Source organism: Silene latifolia, chromosome X, assembly GCF_048544455.1.
Source record: "Silene latifolia isolate original U9 population chromosome X, ASM4854445v1, whole genome shotgun sequence".
Lineage (NCBI taxonomy): Eukaryota > Viridiplantae > Streptophyta > Magnoliopsida > Caryophyllales > Caryophyllaceae > Silene > Silene latifolia.
Window position 1 is genome coordinate 3,873,482 of NC_133537.1, and position 14,365 is coordinate 3,887,846.

At 37.9% G+C, this 14,365-nt stretch overlaps 2 protein-coding genes and 1 non-coding gene across 3 annotated transcripts; 1 reads left to right on the forward strand and 2 right to left on the reverse strand.

Moving 5' to 3' along the window:
- The first annotated feature begins 57 nt into the window (after positions 1-57).
- LOC141622324 (uncharacterized) lies at positions 58-6,637 on the forward strand. Its single transcript, XM_074438374.1, has 4 exons — positions 58-190; positions 429-483; positions 3,938-5,316; positions 5,588-6,637. Exons 1-3 carry the CDS (start codon positions 90-92, stop codon positions 4,043-4,045), a joined length of 264 nt encoding a protein of 87 aa, XP_074294475.1. The 5' UTR covers positions 58-89; the 3' UTR covers positions 4,046-5,316; positions 5,588-6,637.
- A 167-nt stretch (positions 6,638-6,804) lies between these two features.
- Positions 6,805-6,876, reverse strand: TRNAE-UUC (transfer RNA glutamic acid (anticodon UUC)). The gene has a single exon. It is a non-coding gene; the product is annotated as a tRNA-Glu (tRNA).
- A 1,589-nt stretch (positions 6,877-8,465) lies between these two features.
- Positions 8,466-14,131, reverse strand: LOC141622325 (la-related protein 1C-like). The gene is made up of 6 exons (XM_074438375.1): positions 13,354-14,131; positions 11,728-12,337; positions 11,531-11,654; positions 11,336-11,426; positions 9,539-9,610; positions 8,466-9,392 (listed from the first exon to the last, which is right to left on the reverse strand). The coding sequence occupies exons 1-6, from the start codon at positions 13,753-13,755 to the stop codon at positions 9,153-9,155; spliced, it is 1,539 nt and encodes a 512-aa protein (XP_074294476.1). The 5' UTR covers positions 13,756-14,131; the 3' UTR covers positions 8,466-9,152.
- Between the last annotated feature and the right edge of the window lie 234 nt (positions 14,132-14,365).

Below are 14,365 nucleotides of genomic sequence, written 5' to 3' on the forward strand. Positions count from 1 at the left end.
GTGTTAAAAAAGTGTTAAAACGACGAGTTTAGTTTGGGGAGTATAAATAGAAATAAGATTCCAAATTAATTTAATTAGTGAAAAAAAAAATGGTGAGAGGAAGTAGAGTTGTGCTAAAAAGTTTAGGAGAAGGAATTAGTAAGACTCTTAATGAAATTCTGGTTTGCCCATTAACCAAACAACCCCTAAGGTTCGATTATATTCGCTCTATTTTAAATTAAAGGTCATTCGGAAACAGTCTCTTTGTGTTATAACATAAGGGTAAAGTTGCGTATATCCTATGCCCCTTGCCCTGCAGTTTGCGGTTTACGGGAGCCATTGTGGCAGTGGGTAGTGTTTTTTTTTTTGTTGTATCAAATGTCATGGTTAGACATGTTCAAAATTGACTGTGTTGCTGTTTAGGGTTTTGAATGTGTGTTTTTGATCAGGTATTGTGAGAAGACAGGTTCATTAATCAGCGATCAAATTGGTGTTTCGTTTCCGGTTAGTTTTGCATTTCATTCACATTTTAATTTTGTTGCTGTTATATGTATGTGTCAATTGTATGTTTGGTGGTAAGAGATTTTGCAGTTTGATGTAGATATAGAAGCTCAATTGTAACTTGTTTGTAAATTGTAATCCCTTTTCCTGGGATAATGGGAAGAACACAGCCTAATTTAGTCGCGGTTGCTAGAATTAAGGTATTAACATGGATATGAAACTTGGTTTAGGAAAGCATGAATCTTTTCCTTGGAATACCTAAAGAATGTTGCTGAGTTTAGGAAAGCATGGATATGAAACTTGATTCCGGTTATCAGAACAGCGATTCAGTGGGTGAAAAACTTCCCATTAAGTAGATGAGAGGAATTTTGCAGCTTAAATTTGTGTCTGAATTAGAGGCCTTTAATCTGCAACCAGCAAAGTTGCAATTCCAAGGTATCAGCAACAACTCATAGACACCCTAGGAACATTAGTCATATCTCGAGACAATTTTGTCGACGTGATGGTAATTTGACCCCAAATTTATCTTTGGATCAATTGTTGTCGTTGTTGCAATAACCTATCTGCATCTCTAGAATGCTGCATAATAACTTTCTTGAATATAACACTGTGGCACTGTGCTGATTAAACTTTCCTAAATTAAACTCTTAGGTTCAAATGCAGCCTTTCTGGACCAACCGAAACATTAGTTACCAGTTACCAGTTACCACTCACAGACACACCTAGGAGTCTAGGATCAATGGCCACTTATCGAGACCAATTTTTGCCGATGAGGTAATAATTTGACCCCTAATTACTTTCCTGAAGGCCATTTTAGGCTTTCATGATTTTCCGACGTTAATGTTATCTTGAATGTAGTCGAAATATGACCTTGGAAGCTTCATTTGAGATAGAAATAATCTCAAAATATTCCCCGTTGAAGTCTCAATTCTGGCATTGTGAGACCACCTCGAGCAACACTGCCTTTCAAACCTAGTGCTTCTACCTTGGGGAATGTCATAGATGGTTTGCTCCACCATGTATAGTTTAATATAAGAGCAATTTTTATCACCACATTTAATGTGCATTCCTTGACAAATTTCAATCAATTTCCGCACTAAGCCAGATGAAGTTGTCCTGAACGTGTATTATAACCTTCAAGTTTCGTAGTTTTAGACCACCCCGAATCATTATCTAAGAATTAGGTTTGTCAACATCAACTTATATGTACCTTAGAACCACTACCAAGTCCCATCTTCTCCGGAAAGATGTTAGACTGCCTCCTAAAGGATTCTAAGTGGTTGCATGGATTACAGATTTTTTTTTTTTTTGTTTTCTTGGTAATGTGTGTCTTATCTGCTTCATATTCGACCTTAGGAAGTTTCGTGTAAAGGTTTGAGTAATTCCAGAACATTGTTCAGGGAAGTCGTCTTATATGTGAGTTATAACCTTCAGTTTTATGCCTTCAAGACTATCCTGGCCAAATTTGTCAGGACGAGTTTGGTTGCTAACAGCAACTCATAGAAACCCTATAACTAGTTTTCTCCCATAACTGCTTGATTTATTCATCTAAGGGTGTTTTCGTCCAGAGTTCTCCTATCACGAGGGAAGTTGAATCTGACTTGATACACCACGTTATAACTTATAAGTTGATATTGTAGCAATTGTTATCACGACAATCAATCTGCATGCCTTGGATGGTTCTGACTACTTTCACTTGATTCTTACACCGTACTCGTTAAACTGTCCCCGTAGTTATTTATGAGTCTATGACCAATATGGCTATGTGTGGAGAGTGGAGACCCATTTTTGCACTTAAGATGGTAAAATTTGACCCTAAATTTTGTCTTTGAAAGAAGATTTATTGGTTGGGTGATTTGCCGCTGTTTAATGTTATATTCGGTAAAGGGTGACAAAGGTCCTTAACATGTGATCCTATGAAGCTTCAGTTAATCGGAGTGATTTCATACCATTATCCGAGGAAACCATCTCTGGTGTGAATATAACCTTAATTTAGGCATGCAATGACCACCTTAAGCTCCAAGTTTAGAAGAGTTCGGGATGTCAACAACTCATAGACACCTTAAAATTACTTTCTGCCCCACATGGGTGTCATTTTGGTCGTTTAGCATTTTGCATCCACGGTGTCACTACCATGGGAACGAGAGCATAATGATTTGTTTCACTACTTTTATATGATCAGTATCAGTTTATAGCGGACTCTAAACTACTAAAGTCTAACACTAAGTCCTATAATGGCGTCTCAGACGTGTATTAAGTGTACTATAACCTTGCAAGTCTGGATTTCTGGGCCTACCTGAACAACTGTTACATTGAGGTATGACTGTACGAGCAATAACTATTGAGCACCATAGGATCTCTAAGTCCTTGTACAAAGAGCTATTTCCAAAATTCCAACTATAAGATGTTCTTTAAATTTTCAACCCAAAACTCTGCTTTAAATATTCACAGCGGTTGCATGAATTGCTGGTTTTAATGTTATCCTGGATAGATTACGGATTTTGTTGATATAGGACATTGGCAATTTTCGTGTAAAGTTTAGTGCAGCTCAAAAACTTTCATCGGGATGTTGTCTGTCTCGTATACCCTTCAATTTATGCATTTGGAGACCACCAGTGCGTGGTTGATTCGTCTAGCGCTGTTTTGGTCTGCATTTTTCTCGCTATGGGAAAAGTTGAATTTGGCTTGATCCACCACTTCATTTTTTAATACTGGATCAATTGTTAGCCACATCCTCTTTGCGCTTCTAGGGTGTTTCTCGAGAACTTTCAGTCGATTTGATGTTGGTATTAGGATCCATAGTGCCCTTACTATGGGGAATGGTCGAATTAGACTTGACACATCCTTTTATAACATTAGATCAATTTGTATCACAACATTAATCTGCAATTGTGCACCTCTAGCATGTTTCTCGGCATTTTTCAGTCGCTTCCAACACTGTGATTCATGCAGCCATATCGAATGTGTACTAACCTTCATTTTCTGTCTTTATGGACCAACACGATCGTCTGCGTCAAAAATGTGACCCATTTCCCGCTCGGTCCTGTATGATCTACAACACATGAACTTTAAACTAGATTGGCTTGTTGGCCGCCTTCTTTACTTTTCATTTTTAACGTCTGATTGCTGGTTTATAATGATTCATGTTTGTCAATCCCAAATCATTCCGGGGTTATTGTGGTGGTTATTGTAGCACCGTAGTATCATTAGCTCAAATACCCAAGGAACTCGGAACATAGGATGTAAGATAAGCTACTGACATTCAGAAAATACGATGAGAACACCAACAACATCGCCAACACCCTTCCACATTTAATCACTAATGATTCTGCCAGCCCTGCTACTGTCATTTTAAACCACCTTGGTTAGCTGTGTGTCAAACTTATTATTCGATTTAATCTAGCATGAAGCCGTAAAGCTTGCGCCTGAAACTAACATTCTTCCGTGCTAACTGTAGATTGTTGATGGGATACCTCGCTTAGTTCCAAAGGATGGCAAAATACTTGAAGAAGATGAATCATCCGCTACTGGCAAATCTTCTGCCACAAAGAACGAGATCAACTAGTAGTCCGTATATCCTCTATAGGAATCGTATATGGTTGAACTGTTCTTATATCCTGCAGAGCATCAGGGGACCTGTATTGCTGTTGCTGCAAACATTCTGTACAATCCCTCCTTTTTTCTGTTAATTCGGAACCAACTGTCCTGACTCGTGATGCTACATCATTTTACAATATTTGCAGGATATTCCTGCTGTATCAAAAATCGTTTTTTTTTTCCTGGACGTCGGAATATATAAGCAAAGTCTTATTGAGGCGGTCTTATTATGAGAATAAAAGTTGAATACTTTGATATCGCATTTTGCTTTATTTCATCATGTACAACCGCTAAATAATACGAGTACGTATCCAGTCATATCCCACACCCCACAATGTTGCAATTTGCAAATGAAAAACTGTTGGGAATAAATAATTATTTATAACTCATAAATGCTGAAATTAAATTCATAAACAGTAACATATGAAAGATTGATAAAACTGTTTTCCAACCTTATCCTTATCCATTTATTTATATTTGCAAGTTTATTTGCGTTGTTATTATGAACAACTGGTACACATGTTTTTTAACTTGTACAAGAAGGGAGAAAATATAGGCCTCTTTGATCATCAATTCATCATATAAACTTTTGGTTTACGGAATTTTATAGCTTCTTTCGTATTGTTGACGCTTTCCAGTTTTCAGGTAAGCTTTTCAAATCCCGTTTATCTCTTATCTTTTCATTTTCTTTTTCGGAATCTGGTTAGCTTATATTAGTATGCAGTTAGTCTCCCATAAGACGGGGTCTACGATAAATAGGTTTTGTTGTCGGAAATCAAACCTGGGTCTCCCCGAGGTATCGTAACGGTTGAACGACAATGAACCGATTGATGACAAATTATGTTCAACCCTATCATTAGAGAATTTGAACTCTTGCATTGAAAAATCTTGTCACATTTATCTTCTTTGGTTCCTAATTTCTTTATTTTTGGCTGTTGTAGTTAAGTAATGCCTCACTACATATGACCAATATGTGAGGGAGAATTAGAAAAATGTAGTGTCTTTAGAGTCATCATTCATCACTTAAGAAAAAGTATGACAAAATGCACATAATGTTGGCTATTATCATTCATCATTCAATAATTAAGTGTCTTTAGAGTAACATTGCTCAACTCTTAAGGTAATCATCAATTAATTAAGTTGGTGATGACTCAAATCATTAAGAAAACGGTGTTTCGAATCTTTGTCCACTAGGCACGTGATAAGAAAATCAAAAAGAAAATTTGTATTGTCTAGCAAGTAAAAAAACACATGATTTTAGAATTCAGATAAATTACAAAATATTGTTTGGTTACCATCAAGGAAGTGAAATTCATGTAGGCATTCTCACTTGCCTAGGGGCTTAGGTAAGCAACTTCCTCCGTTATAAAGTAATTGGAATTCATGTAAACTTCCAATTCATGTGAATTGGGGTAACCAAACAATTTACCCATTTACAATTCACATGAATTTAAATTCATGCGTTTTTTGATTGGCAACCAAACAACCCCTTACTACTTTTCTTTACAAGAAACATCATTTTAATTCTTTCCCTTTATATCTTAGTTGGTGCTTATTCCCTCCACAAAAGCGATTTTGATACTGACGAAATTCGAATCTAGGCTATGAGTATCACTTCTCATGACTATACGCGACTAAGCTATTTTACATCTGTTGCTTAATTATAATATTACTTCGTATTATTATAAAATGGGAAAAAGGATGAAAGGTTAACACCAACACCTAGTTTAGGTGCAACCAAAATGTGGATGACACTCCAACCTTACAAACACTTGCAATCCACGCAAAAAAGATCGACTGTCAATTCAAGTAGCATGCACATGACATAATAAAAAGTTAACATGTTCCAAGAAACAAAGAATAATATCTTCCTTCTCTCTTTTACTACTACTACTACTATTAGTCTACTACAATTAACGTAATTAACCTCACACTAAGCAACATAGTTATGCAGAACATAATATGCTTGATCTTCAATTACATCGGGTTAAGAACCCTCGAGGAATCGACAACTCTAGACCAAGGACAACGCGAGGTGATGGGTCAGTCAGAAGATGAGTGTTGTTGTGTGTGCTTGTCAAGGCTAATCAAGGAAGGGGAGGAAATTAAGGTACTACCGTGCCTACACCATTTTCACTCGACATGTGTCGAACGTTGGTTTGATTCCCCTCGGAAAACATGTCCTGTATGCCGGTTTCTTGTAGAAGATGTCAAGGTGTGCAGAGATCAAGCTGAGTTAACTGAGGAAATGGTAATTTGGTATTCTTCTTCGTTCCATGTCGCTGGATTCTCGCCTTTTTAGGCCATAACCCTCCTACAGTGAATTTTAAAAATCGACGAGGGATAATAAACAAATTCATGATTTTTTTCCCATGTTTCAATGGGTTACAATTTCATAATTTTTGTCATGTCCTAGCGCCGCCTCCTTACCGTCTCTATTTGTGGCGATGTGTGCCAAAACAGGTACATCATTTTTTTTTTTGTGATTGGATTTTCTGTAATTGCCCATTTAAGTGTAGATAAAATTATATGAAAATGGGAATGCAAAATTATATGGCAAGTTTGATTGTTTTCGGTATCTTTTACTTTGTTTTCGTAGTCGTAGTTCACAAATTACATAAGCAAGGAGACATCACAGGATTCAGGTGTAGTGTAGTCGTGTAGGTAACAAAACCAGCAATGGAAACAAGAAACTGTTGACGAGGTAGAAATCGAAAATTAAAAATTTTCCGTTACCGGGAATTGAACCCGGGTCTCCTGGGTGAAAGCCAGATATCCTAACCACTGGACGATAACGGACTTGTTGATATAATCAGACAGGAACAATATTATCATGATATTTAATTGAATTTCTATTCAACTTTTCTATAATAATACCCCGTATCATACTCGTAATTAGAATGATTACCAGTCACTCAGTCAGGCAGTCACATTACTCACATTGAAGTAATTACTCCGTATTACTAATAGGCGAAGGCTGCTGAGTTTGGGTTACGTACGGGTTGCGTAGAGGCGTAGAGGACTAGAGGTGGCAATCGAGTCATGGGTGGGGTCATATCGGGTCATGACTAAGTTCGGGTCGGGTACGGATCAGGTTAAACGGATCAATTCTTAGCTCGAAACGGGTCAGGGTCGGGCCGGATCGGATCATTATCAAGCTCATTTCTGAACCGGGCCATTATCGGGTCAGTAAATTTTGATAATTTGTCGGGTTTGGGTCGGGTTTTTCTTGATTTGGCTCATCAAATTATTATTCAGTCAATTTTTTTCCTGTTTTCACCTACTTGAGTTGAGTTATGATTTATTTAGCGAAGTTATAAGATGTACTGTAATTAGTTTTAAAATACTTTATAAAAGTCGTTCATAATGGTTTATTTTGGTCTTTATCGCCTTGACTATTCGTTTATGTCGGTGTTATATTTCAAATTAATGTCGGGTTATCATTCGGGTCGGGTTAGCTTTCGGGTCGAGATAGTTATCCGGTCAAGTCGGGTCAAAACATGTATTGGCTCGGTGATTCCGTCGTGTCCTTGTTTTTGGCTTTTTAAGCTTTTTTTCTTTCTAGCCGCGATGTCCTCCTCCTTGGCACCGGGCCTCTTCCTTACATGAAGAACTTGAGACCCAGCTCAGGTGATCTCAGATCAGGTTCGATTTCAGGTTGCAGCATTTTCACGTCCTACCAGGTCGGGTTTGCTCGGGTTTGGGTCACTTGGGTCGGGTCAGACTTGACAGCTCTAGTACTACGAGACAGATGGAGCTCGAAAGTATCGTCTTGAAATCAGATTTTTTGACATTAGTGAATATGCTGAAGGCCAATGTATTCTTGTCTTACCTTAGTATTTGGTTACATTCGCAAATGTTACATTGGCTAGCTTATTTAGAAATCGAGAAATTTGAGCCATATGTCTTTAAACCTAATCTCTTTTGCCACAAGTTTATTTATTTATTTAATGTCGTGATCCTAACTTCCTATTATGATATTATAAAATTTTGAATATTTGAACATGTAACCTATTATCTTAGTTTTTGTGAAGATTATGGTATCGACTATCAAACGGGTCAATAGAAACCGGGCAGACAGGTCACTCTGGATACAGGGTATGTTGCTTGCCATTGGGTCATTTGGAAGGGAAGGGGGAGATAAAATCCCCGCTCAAATTTGGAATTATTTTTTAATTGGTGCGGGTTAATGGAGAGGAGTGCCAAATTTACATTCTACACATCAGTCAAACCGAAACAGTGGATCTGACCCTCATATCATGTATCCAGGCTACCGAGACATATTTGAGAGGAAAATAATGCAATTAAGCGGGTATTAACAGGCATGTACTACAAATCTACTCAACAGTAAGAAAAAAAAAAAAAAAAAAAAAAATTATCTACCAACATTCAAGGCAAAAGGTTTAATAAAATTCCAGAGACAAAATTCTAACCTATATAGTTTATGCCACCATGAGAAAACAAGTCTATGCGAGCTTTAACTCGCAAGAGTATCAAACTGGATATGTCACTGTATATATATAGTTGCAAGCAGGGTTTACCGAAACAAGTTAAACAGGCAGGAGCTTGGCCGAAACAAGTTAAACAGGCAGGAGCTTGGCCGAACAATCAGCAGCTTCAGACAAAAACTCAACTCAGTCTCCAGCCCAATTTACAAGACTTGCCCACCCACACGACATTTCAGAAGTTCACAAAACAAATGCCGAGTGAACATGAAAGCAAGACTGATGCCACCAAAAACCCGCTTAAAATATTGCACAAACTCCTGCTCTGCTACTATATCAAAAAGACAAACCAAAAAGTTCTTTGTGGGACTCATTTTTCACAAGCTACCTTCTTAGTTCATTTTGCAAACTCTTTTTTTTAGTATTTTCAGTTTTTTTATTTTTTTATTTTTTTTTTCTGATTTTTTTGAGGGTACTCAAAAGTTTTTGTTGTTCTGCCTGGTACTGCGCATCGATCAGTTAGACCATGAATCAGAACAAAATATACTCACCAAGGTCCTTTACTGTTCCTATCTCCTCGATTACTCAGCAGCGTAGTTGTTGCACGAAAAAATGGCTGGATCCAGAGGATCAACACCCACCAGGACTTGCCTTATCCACGCCAGTCTGTGGAGAACTACTTGAATCACCTACCGCAGCCTTCATAATGCTAGGATCATGGGTCTTCTCGTCAACCGAGATACTTTGAATGCGATCTGTTAGTGCAGATACTGGTGGGCCCTTAGGCGACTGTGCGTCTGACATTGGAAACTGCACAGAAGGCGGCATCACCCATCGCATCCAATCACCACGTCTCCTAATTTTATCGCCCTGCAAAAATTTTAATAAGGGGGGTTCAGCAATATGCGTGAAGCAAAGTCAAATGGAATAAATCTAGCATTGATTTAGATGACAGATAAACATGTCAAGTATGTTCTTAGTAGTAGACTGAAGTTACCAAGATTCAGGAAACTAACCTGTACTTCAACAACTGTGGAGTGCCTAACAGCTTCTAGAATTTGGAAAGTGTCATTTGTCAGAGATTTGACCTGCAAACATTCTCAGAATTAGTATCAAGTTAAAGGGTGTGACTGTGTCAGACTTATATTCCTGCAGACATGGAACAGGGCTGTGCATGCAAATCTTCAAAAGGGGGCAATAACCGTGTGAAGAAAGATCAGAAAACTAAATTCAGTTAATAAACTCAAACAAGAAGATTCATGAACCTCAAAACTAATAAGAAATCAGAGAAAGTAAATATATGCTTTTCGGCAACCTCAGATCAAATAGGAAACTTAAGTAGCTGAACAGGTTGAAGACTTTCTTATACTCTGTACCAATTATTTAGCACAACGGCACCAGCACACAGGCCACAACCAATCATCCGCCTGAATTTGACTATTTATTAATAATGTCTACATGTACACAAAACTTAACAAAAATGCAAGGAATTGCCTTGCAGAGCACAAAAGATCCAACAAATGTGACCTACAGGAAGGCAAAAAAAAAAAAATGTAAAATTTGATTGCATAGGCAAACTAGGCAATAAAAATCTCACACTCAGCTACTTTAGCCCCTAATATTAATGAGATACAAACTTATATCCAATATTCATTGCATGCATAATTTGTGACGAAGATGCTAGAAGGTATGCATGCCACAGAGTTCAATATTCATTCCTTCCAAATTCTGTGAATATAATGCTTCTAGAAATGCATACTCTTAACACTCGATAAGCATTCCACTGAGATTCAAACTAGAAAGTTCCAGATGAAACAAAACCCTATAGAGTTTCCTAAATAGGTCAGCAAGAAAAAAAGAATGAGAGATAAAATCACAATTGCCCAGCTAACCGCAAGCCGAAAATCCAAATAACTTAGAGATCGAGGCTTTGTAATTCTATTATGCTTCTCTTTGATGTTAGTAAAATGATGCCATAATCCACAAGAAAAACTTCCATGCAAACGTTTCCCATCTAACAAACTTCGAGCCTGAGACACATCAACATAGTGATAACATATAGGCATTAATAGACAGCCTGAGCGCCCTCCATTCCCCTTCTCTCCCTATCCCTCTCCTCTATCCTCCCACCCTCATTTGCCTCCTAAAATGGTATGAAAACACACCCTTATCAACAAGCTCTGCAGACACCAAATCAGCATAACAATTTAAAGGGAGATAGTGGTCCAAACTTGTTCCAAATCATTCACCTATCTCAATTATAAACTAGTCTTTAAGCCACTACAAGATGAAGGTCTACCGAGCTTCCTAATCCATCATACCATCCATGCGTACACATGTCTCAAGTCAAGCATTCAAGCTACTAGGATATGTTCATCTAAATTCTCCTGTTTAGATCAAGTAAGTACCACATATCTAGACCAGCATCCCTTATGTTCTTGAGAATAAGCATGTCAAACAAGCATTGATAAGTAAAGAGTGATCCACCTGACGCAATTTATTATTTCATCAATTTCCAAAAAGTTACACGTACGGTTAAGCGATCATTATATGTAATAGAAAAATCCTAAATTTTGCTTAAAATTTGCACGCCACGTTATATTTTGTTATTAGCTTAAACAGCGGTAGCTTACTGAAACAAATGCGCAGTTCCAAACTTAAAACCCTCATTTCCGAAGAATAGGACACAAAAAAGGCGAAAAATATACACAGTAAAGTTAAAGACAAGATAACACATTGAGATGACAACCACGGGCGGACAAAAACTAGGAAATGTGTTACATACATGGACACAGAAAAAGTAGGGAGCTTACCTTATTGAACTCTGAAATTACACCAACAGAAACCCAACCATTTTCATCCATTTTCTGACGCAAAAAAGTGTCTCTGACTAGATTTTCATTACTGTCATCAAGAAAATAGAAATGCTATGATGGTCAAAATAACTAGTCATAATGTCAACACAATCAAAGGACCATCCCTCGTGACAAAAGATCATATACAAGTACCTGAAGTAATAATCAATTTGCTTCATTATCTCAGTATACAACTCAAGATCAGGTGCAGGGAAATACATCTGAGGCATAGGTGCAACTAACTGCACGCCCGGGGGTATATAGAAAAAAGGCAAATCTGAACATAGAATTCCGTCAGCAATGTCAAATAACAATGAAAGCACTTAAAAAAGCAAGTAAATTCTACCTACCAGGCCCCATCATAGGATTTATCAAAGGCTGCATAGTTGGAGGATGAATAAACGGAGTAGCAACAGGCGGGGGTCTCACAAAGCCCCTTGAAACAACTGCTGGCTGGAAAGAAGCATCTCTCCCGTTAAAACTTTTTTGATGGTTCCAGTCATGATTACCACGTTCCTGATTACTTCGTCTGCCCCCATAATTCTGATGTGACCCATCTCCACGTGATTGGGGCCCTCCATTCCCCTTCCTAAGAGAGTTACGGTGATGTGGATGCTCCCCACTAGCATTTTTCTGACCCGACTCTCTATGACTGTGAGCTTGCACATTGTCTTTACCAGAATTATCAGGATAACCGCCAGAATTAGGCTTAGGAGAACCTTGACTATAATGATAATGAGAACCCTCACCGGCCGATTGTGGAGCCTGATTAGAGAACCCTCCATTAGATTGTGAATTACCTTCACCCTCACGCTTCGCTGACTTTTGCCTCGCAACCTGTCCATGGTTGGAAGTTAAATGGTTTTTTGGGTAGCTAGTAGTCGGCTTTTGTGTAGGTAATGTTGGTGATCGCACCGATGATGCTACTGTTGCGGTTGACGACGAATCAATTCCAGTTACCTAAAGCACCGAAACAAAAAATACAGCAGTCACAAATATCAAAACTATACGTGACACGTAAAACAATCAGAAAAGCAACAATGTCAGCTTGTCACATACTTCCTCTGTTCCAATGAGTTGTATACGTTTGCTTTTTGGGCACTATTCATAGGTGAGGAGAATCTTCATTATAACTTCTAATATATAACATAAAAGATAGTCATGTAAGATCTTTTTTAAATCGTCTTATCAAGTACGTTATTAATATCAATTTTTTATAAATTTTAGTAATGTGTAGCTAAAGATATGAGCAAAAGAAAACGTGCATTGATGTACGTAAATAAAGCAAACGTATACAACTTATTGGAACGGGGGAAGTATAAAACAACATCAACTGCAACAAGACAAGATCATTAACGTTGAGCACACGAGATATACACAGTTGCAACAACAGCATCATCGACTACGGTAAAGTTACACAGATACTTAAACTAATGATGCAAAGTTTTGTTCTTTCATCCTAAACTGAATGAGCAATACTTAAATCACATCACTGAACTTTATACAGAGTAATTTCTTTTGGGAAAAAAAAAAAAGAAATATCAATCACTAAATTTGTTTACTTTTTTTTTTCCAGATGTGTTTCAATCAAACCTAAAAAATGATTATCGCTGATTGGGACGGAGTGGGTATTAAACTCTTTACACAAATGTAAAAACAATAAAAAGCTTACTCCGATTAAGAGTTATCTATTCAGTTTTTATGTGAAAGGGATTTCGAACAAAAATAACTATTGATTGGGACGGAGGGAGAATTACTTTCGATAATTATCGAAATTGGTAGGTAATGCACATTGTTAATAATCAAATAGTACTAAAAACAAACAACCAAAAGCCCTAGAATTCACTTTTTCAACATCACGCCAATTTCAACTAACCATCAATTCACATAATCAACAACTCCGTCATCAAAATGCATATAAATTAAACGATAACCGATTATAAATAAAATTGAATTGTAAATTAACAATGGCGAACCTCAATAGAAAGAGGGGATCCAACATTGGTAGAAGAAAACATCTTTGGAGAAGACTTATTAGTACACTCCATAAGTGACGGCCAAAAGTCCGCCCCAATTAACGCCGGAAGACTAGCACTTTCACCCTGTCCAAACTCCGTCGAAAACGGTTTCGCCATCGTCATCGGCTTCTTATTCCACGCCGGCTTCTTACTCACCACCGCCGTTGCCGCCGCCGCATTGCTCTCTCCTCCCTCCGCCGGACTCTCTCCGAGTCCGACAACAACATTCGCCGCCGGCGACGGAGGCGCCACGATCTGCGTCCACGGCGGCGTTACCGTAGTTTCCGCCGCCGCGGTGTTGGTTGCGGTGGTGTTTTCGGTGGTGGTGGGAGGGGAGTTGGTGTTAGAGGAAGCTGCCATTAAAAAGGGGATTAAATTAGATTAAAAATCTAGGGTTTGCGAGAGGAAGGTGGATCAGTCGCGCGTCACTCGTCCGGGTGAACGAGTTAACTCAGCCGCCGAAATTTCCTGAATAAAAACAAAAAAAAAATGAAAAATTAAGGTAAAAATGGAGGATTAATTTCAGAAATGTGAGGGAATAATGATCGTAAATTAGGTAATTAAGAAGGATTAATGGAGATTCATATGAAGATGATCGATCAGTAACGGAGAAGAAGAAATAGAAAGAGAAAGAGAAAGAAAGAGAGAATAAATTTCGCGGAAGAAATAGGAAGTTATGTGAAATACTGAGATTTGGTATTTAAATGGGGAGCGTAATTTTGTTACGAGTGACTTTGCTGTTGGAATTGGAATTTTACCCTAGAGTTACTTGCAACATCTAGGATAGGATTTGAACGATAGTTGTTTTTTTTTTTTTTTTTTTTTTTTTTTTTTTTTTACATAAGAGGAGCAAAGTCGCAAAACTAACTAGCTACGATACGAGATATAGAAACACCTAGAATATCCTCACAAAGAATAGAACGAAGACTGTGTGGCGGGTCGGATAAAATGGTAGATGACGGAGCCGAAA

Bases quoted from the DNA above. Each gene is read 5' to 3' on its own strand.
- LOC141622325 (XM_074438375.1), bottom strand. From the start codon at position 13,755: ATGGCAGCTTCCTCTAACACCAACTCCCCTCCCACCACCACCGAAAAC. The intron at 12,338-13,353 runs GTTCGCCATTGT...TCGGTGCTTTAG, and splicing joins GATCCCCTCTTTCTATTGAG to GTAACTGGAATTGATTCGTC. The intron at 9,611-11,335 runs GTAAGCTCCCTA...GAATGTTTGCAG, and splicing joins TAATTTCAGAGTTCAATAAG to GTCAAATCTCTGACAAATGA.
- LOC141622324 (XM_074438374.1), top strand. From the start codon at position 90: ATGGTGAGAGGAAGTAGAGTTGTGCTAAAAAGTTTAGGAGAAGGAATT. The intron at 191-428 runs GTTCGATTATAT...GTTTTTGATCAG, and splicing joins TTAACCAAACAACCCCTAAG to GTATTGTGAGAAGACAGGTT. The intron at 484-3,937 runs GTTAGTTTTGCA...TGCTAACTGTAG, and splicing joins AAATTGGTGTTTCGTTTCCG to ATTGTTGATGGGATACCTCG.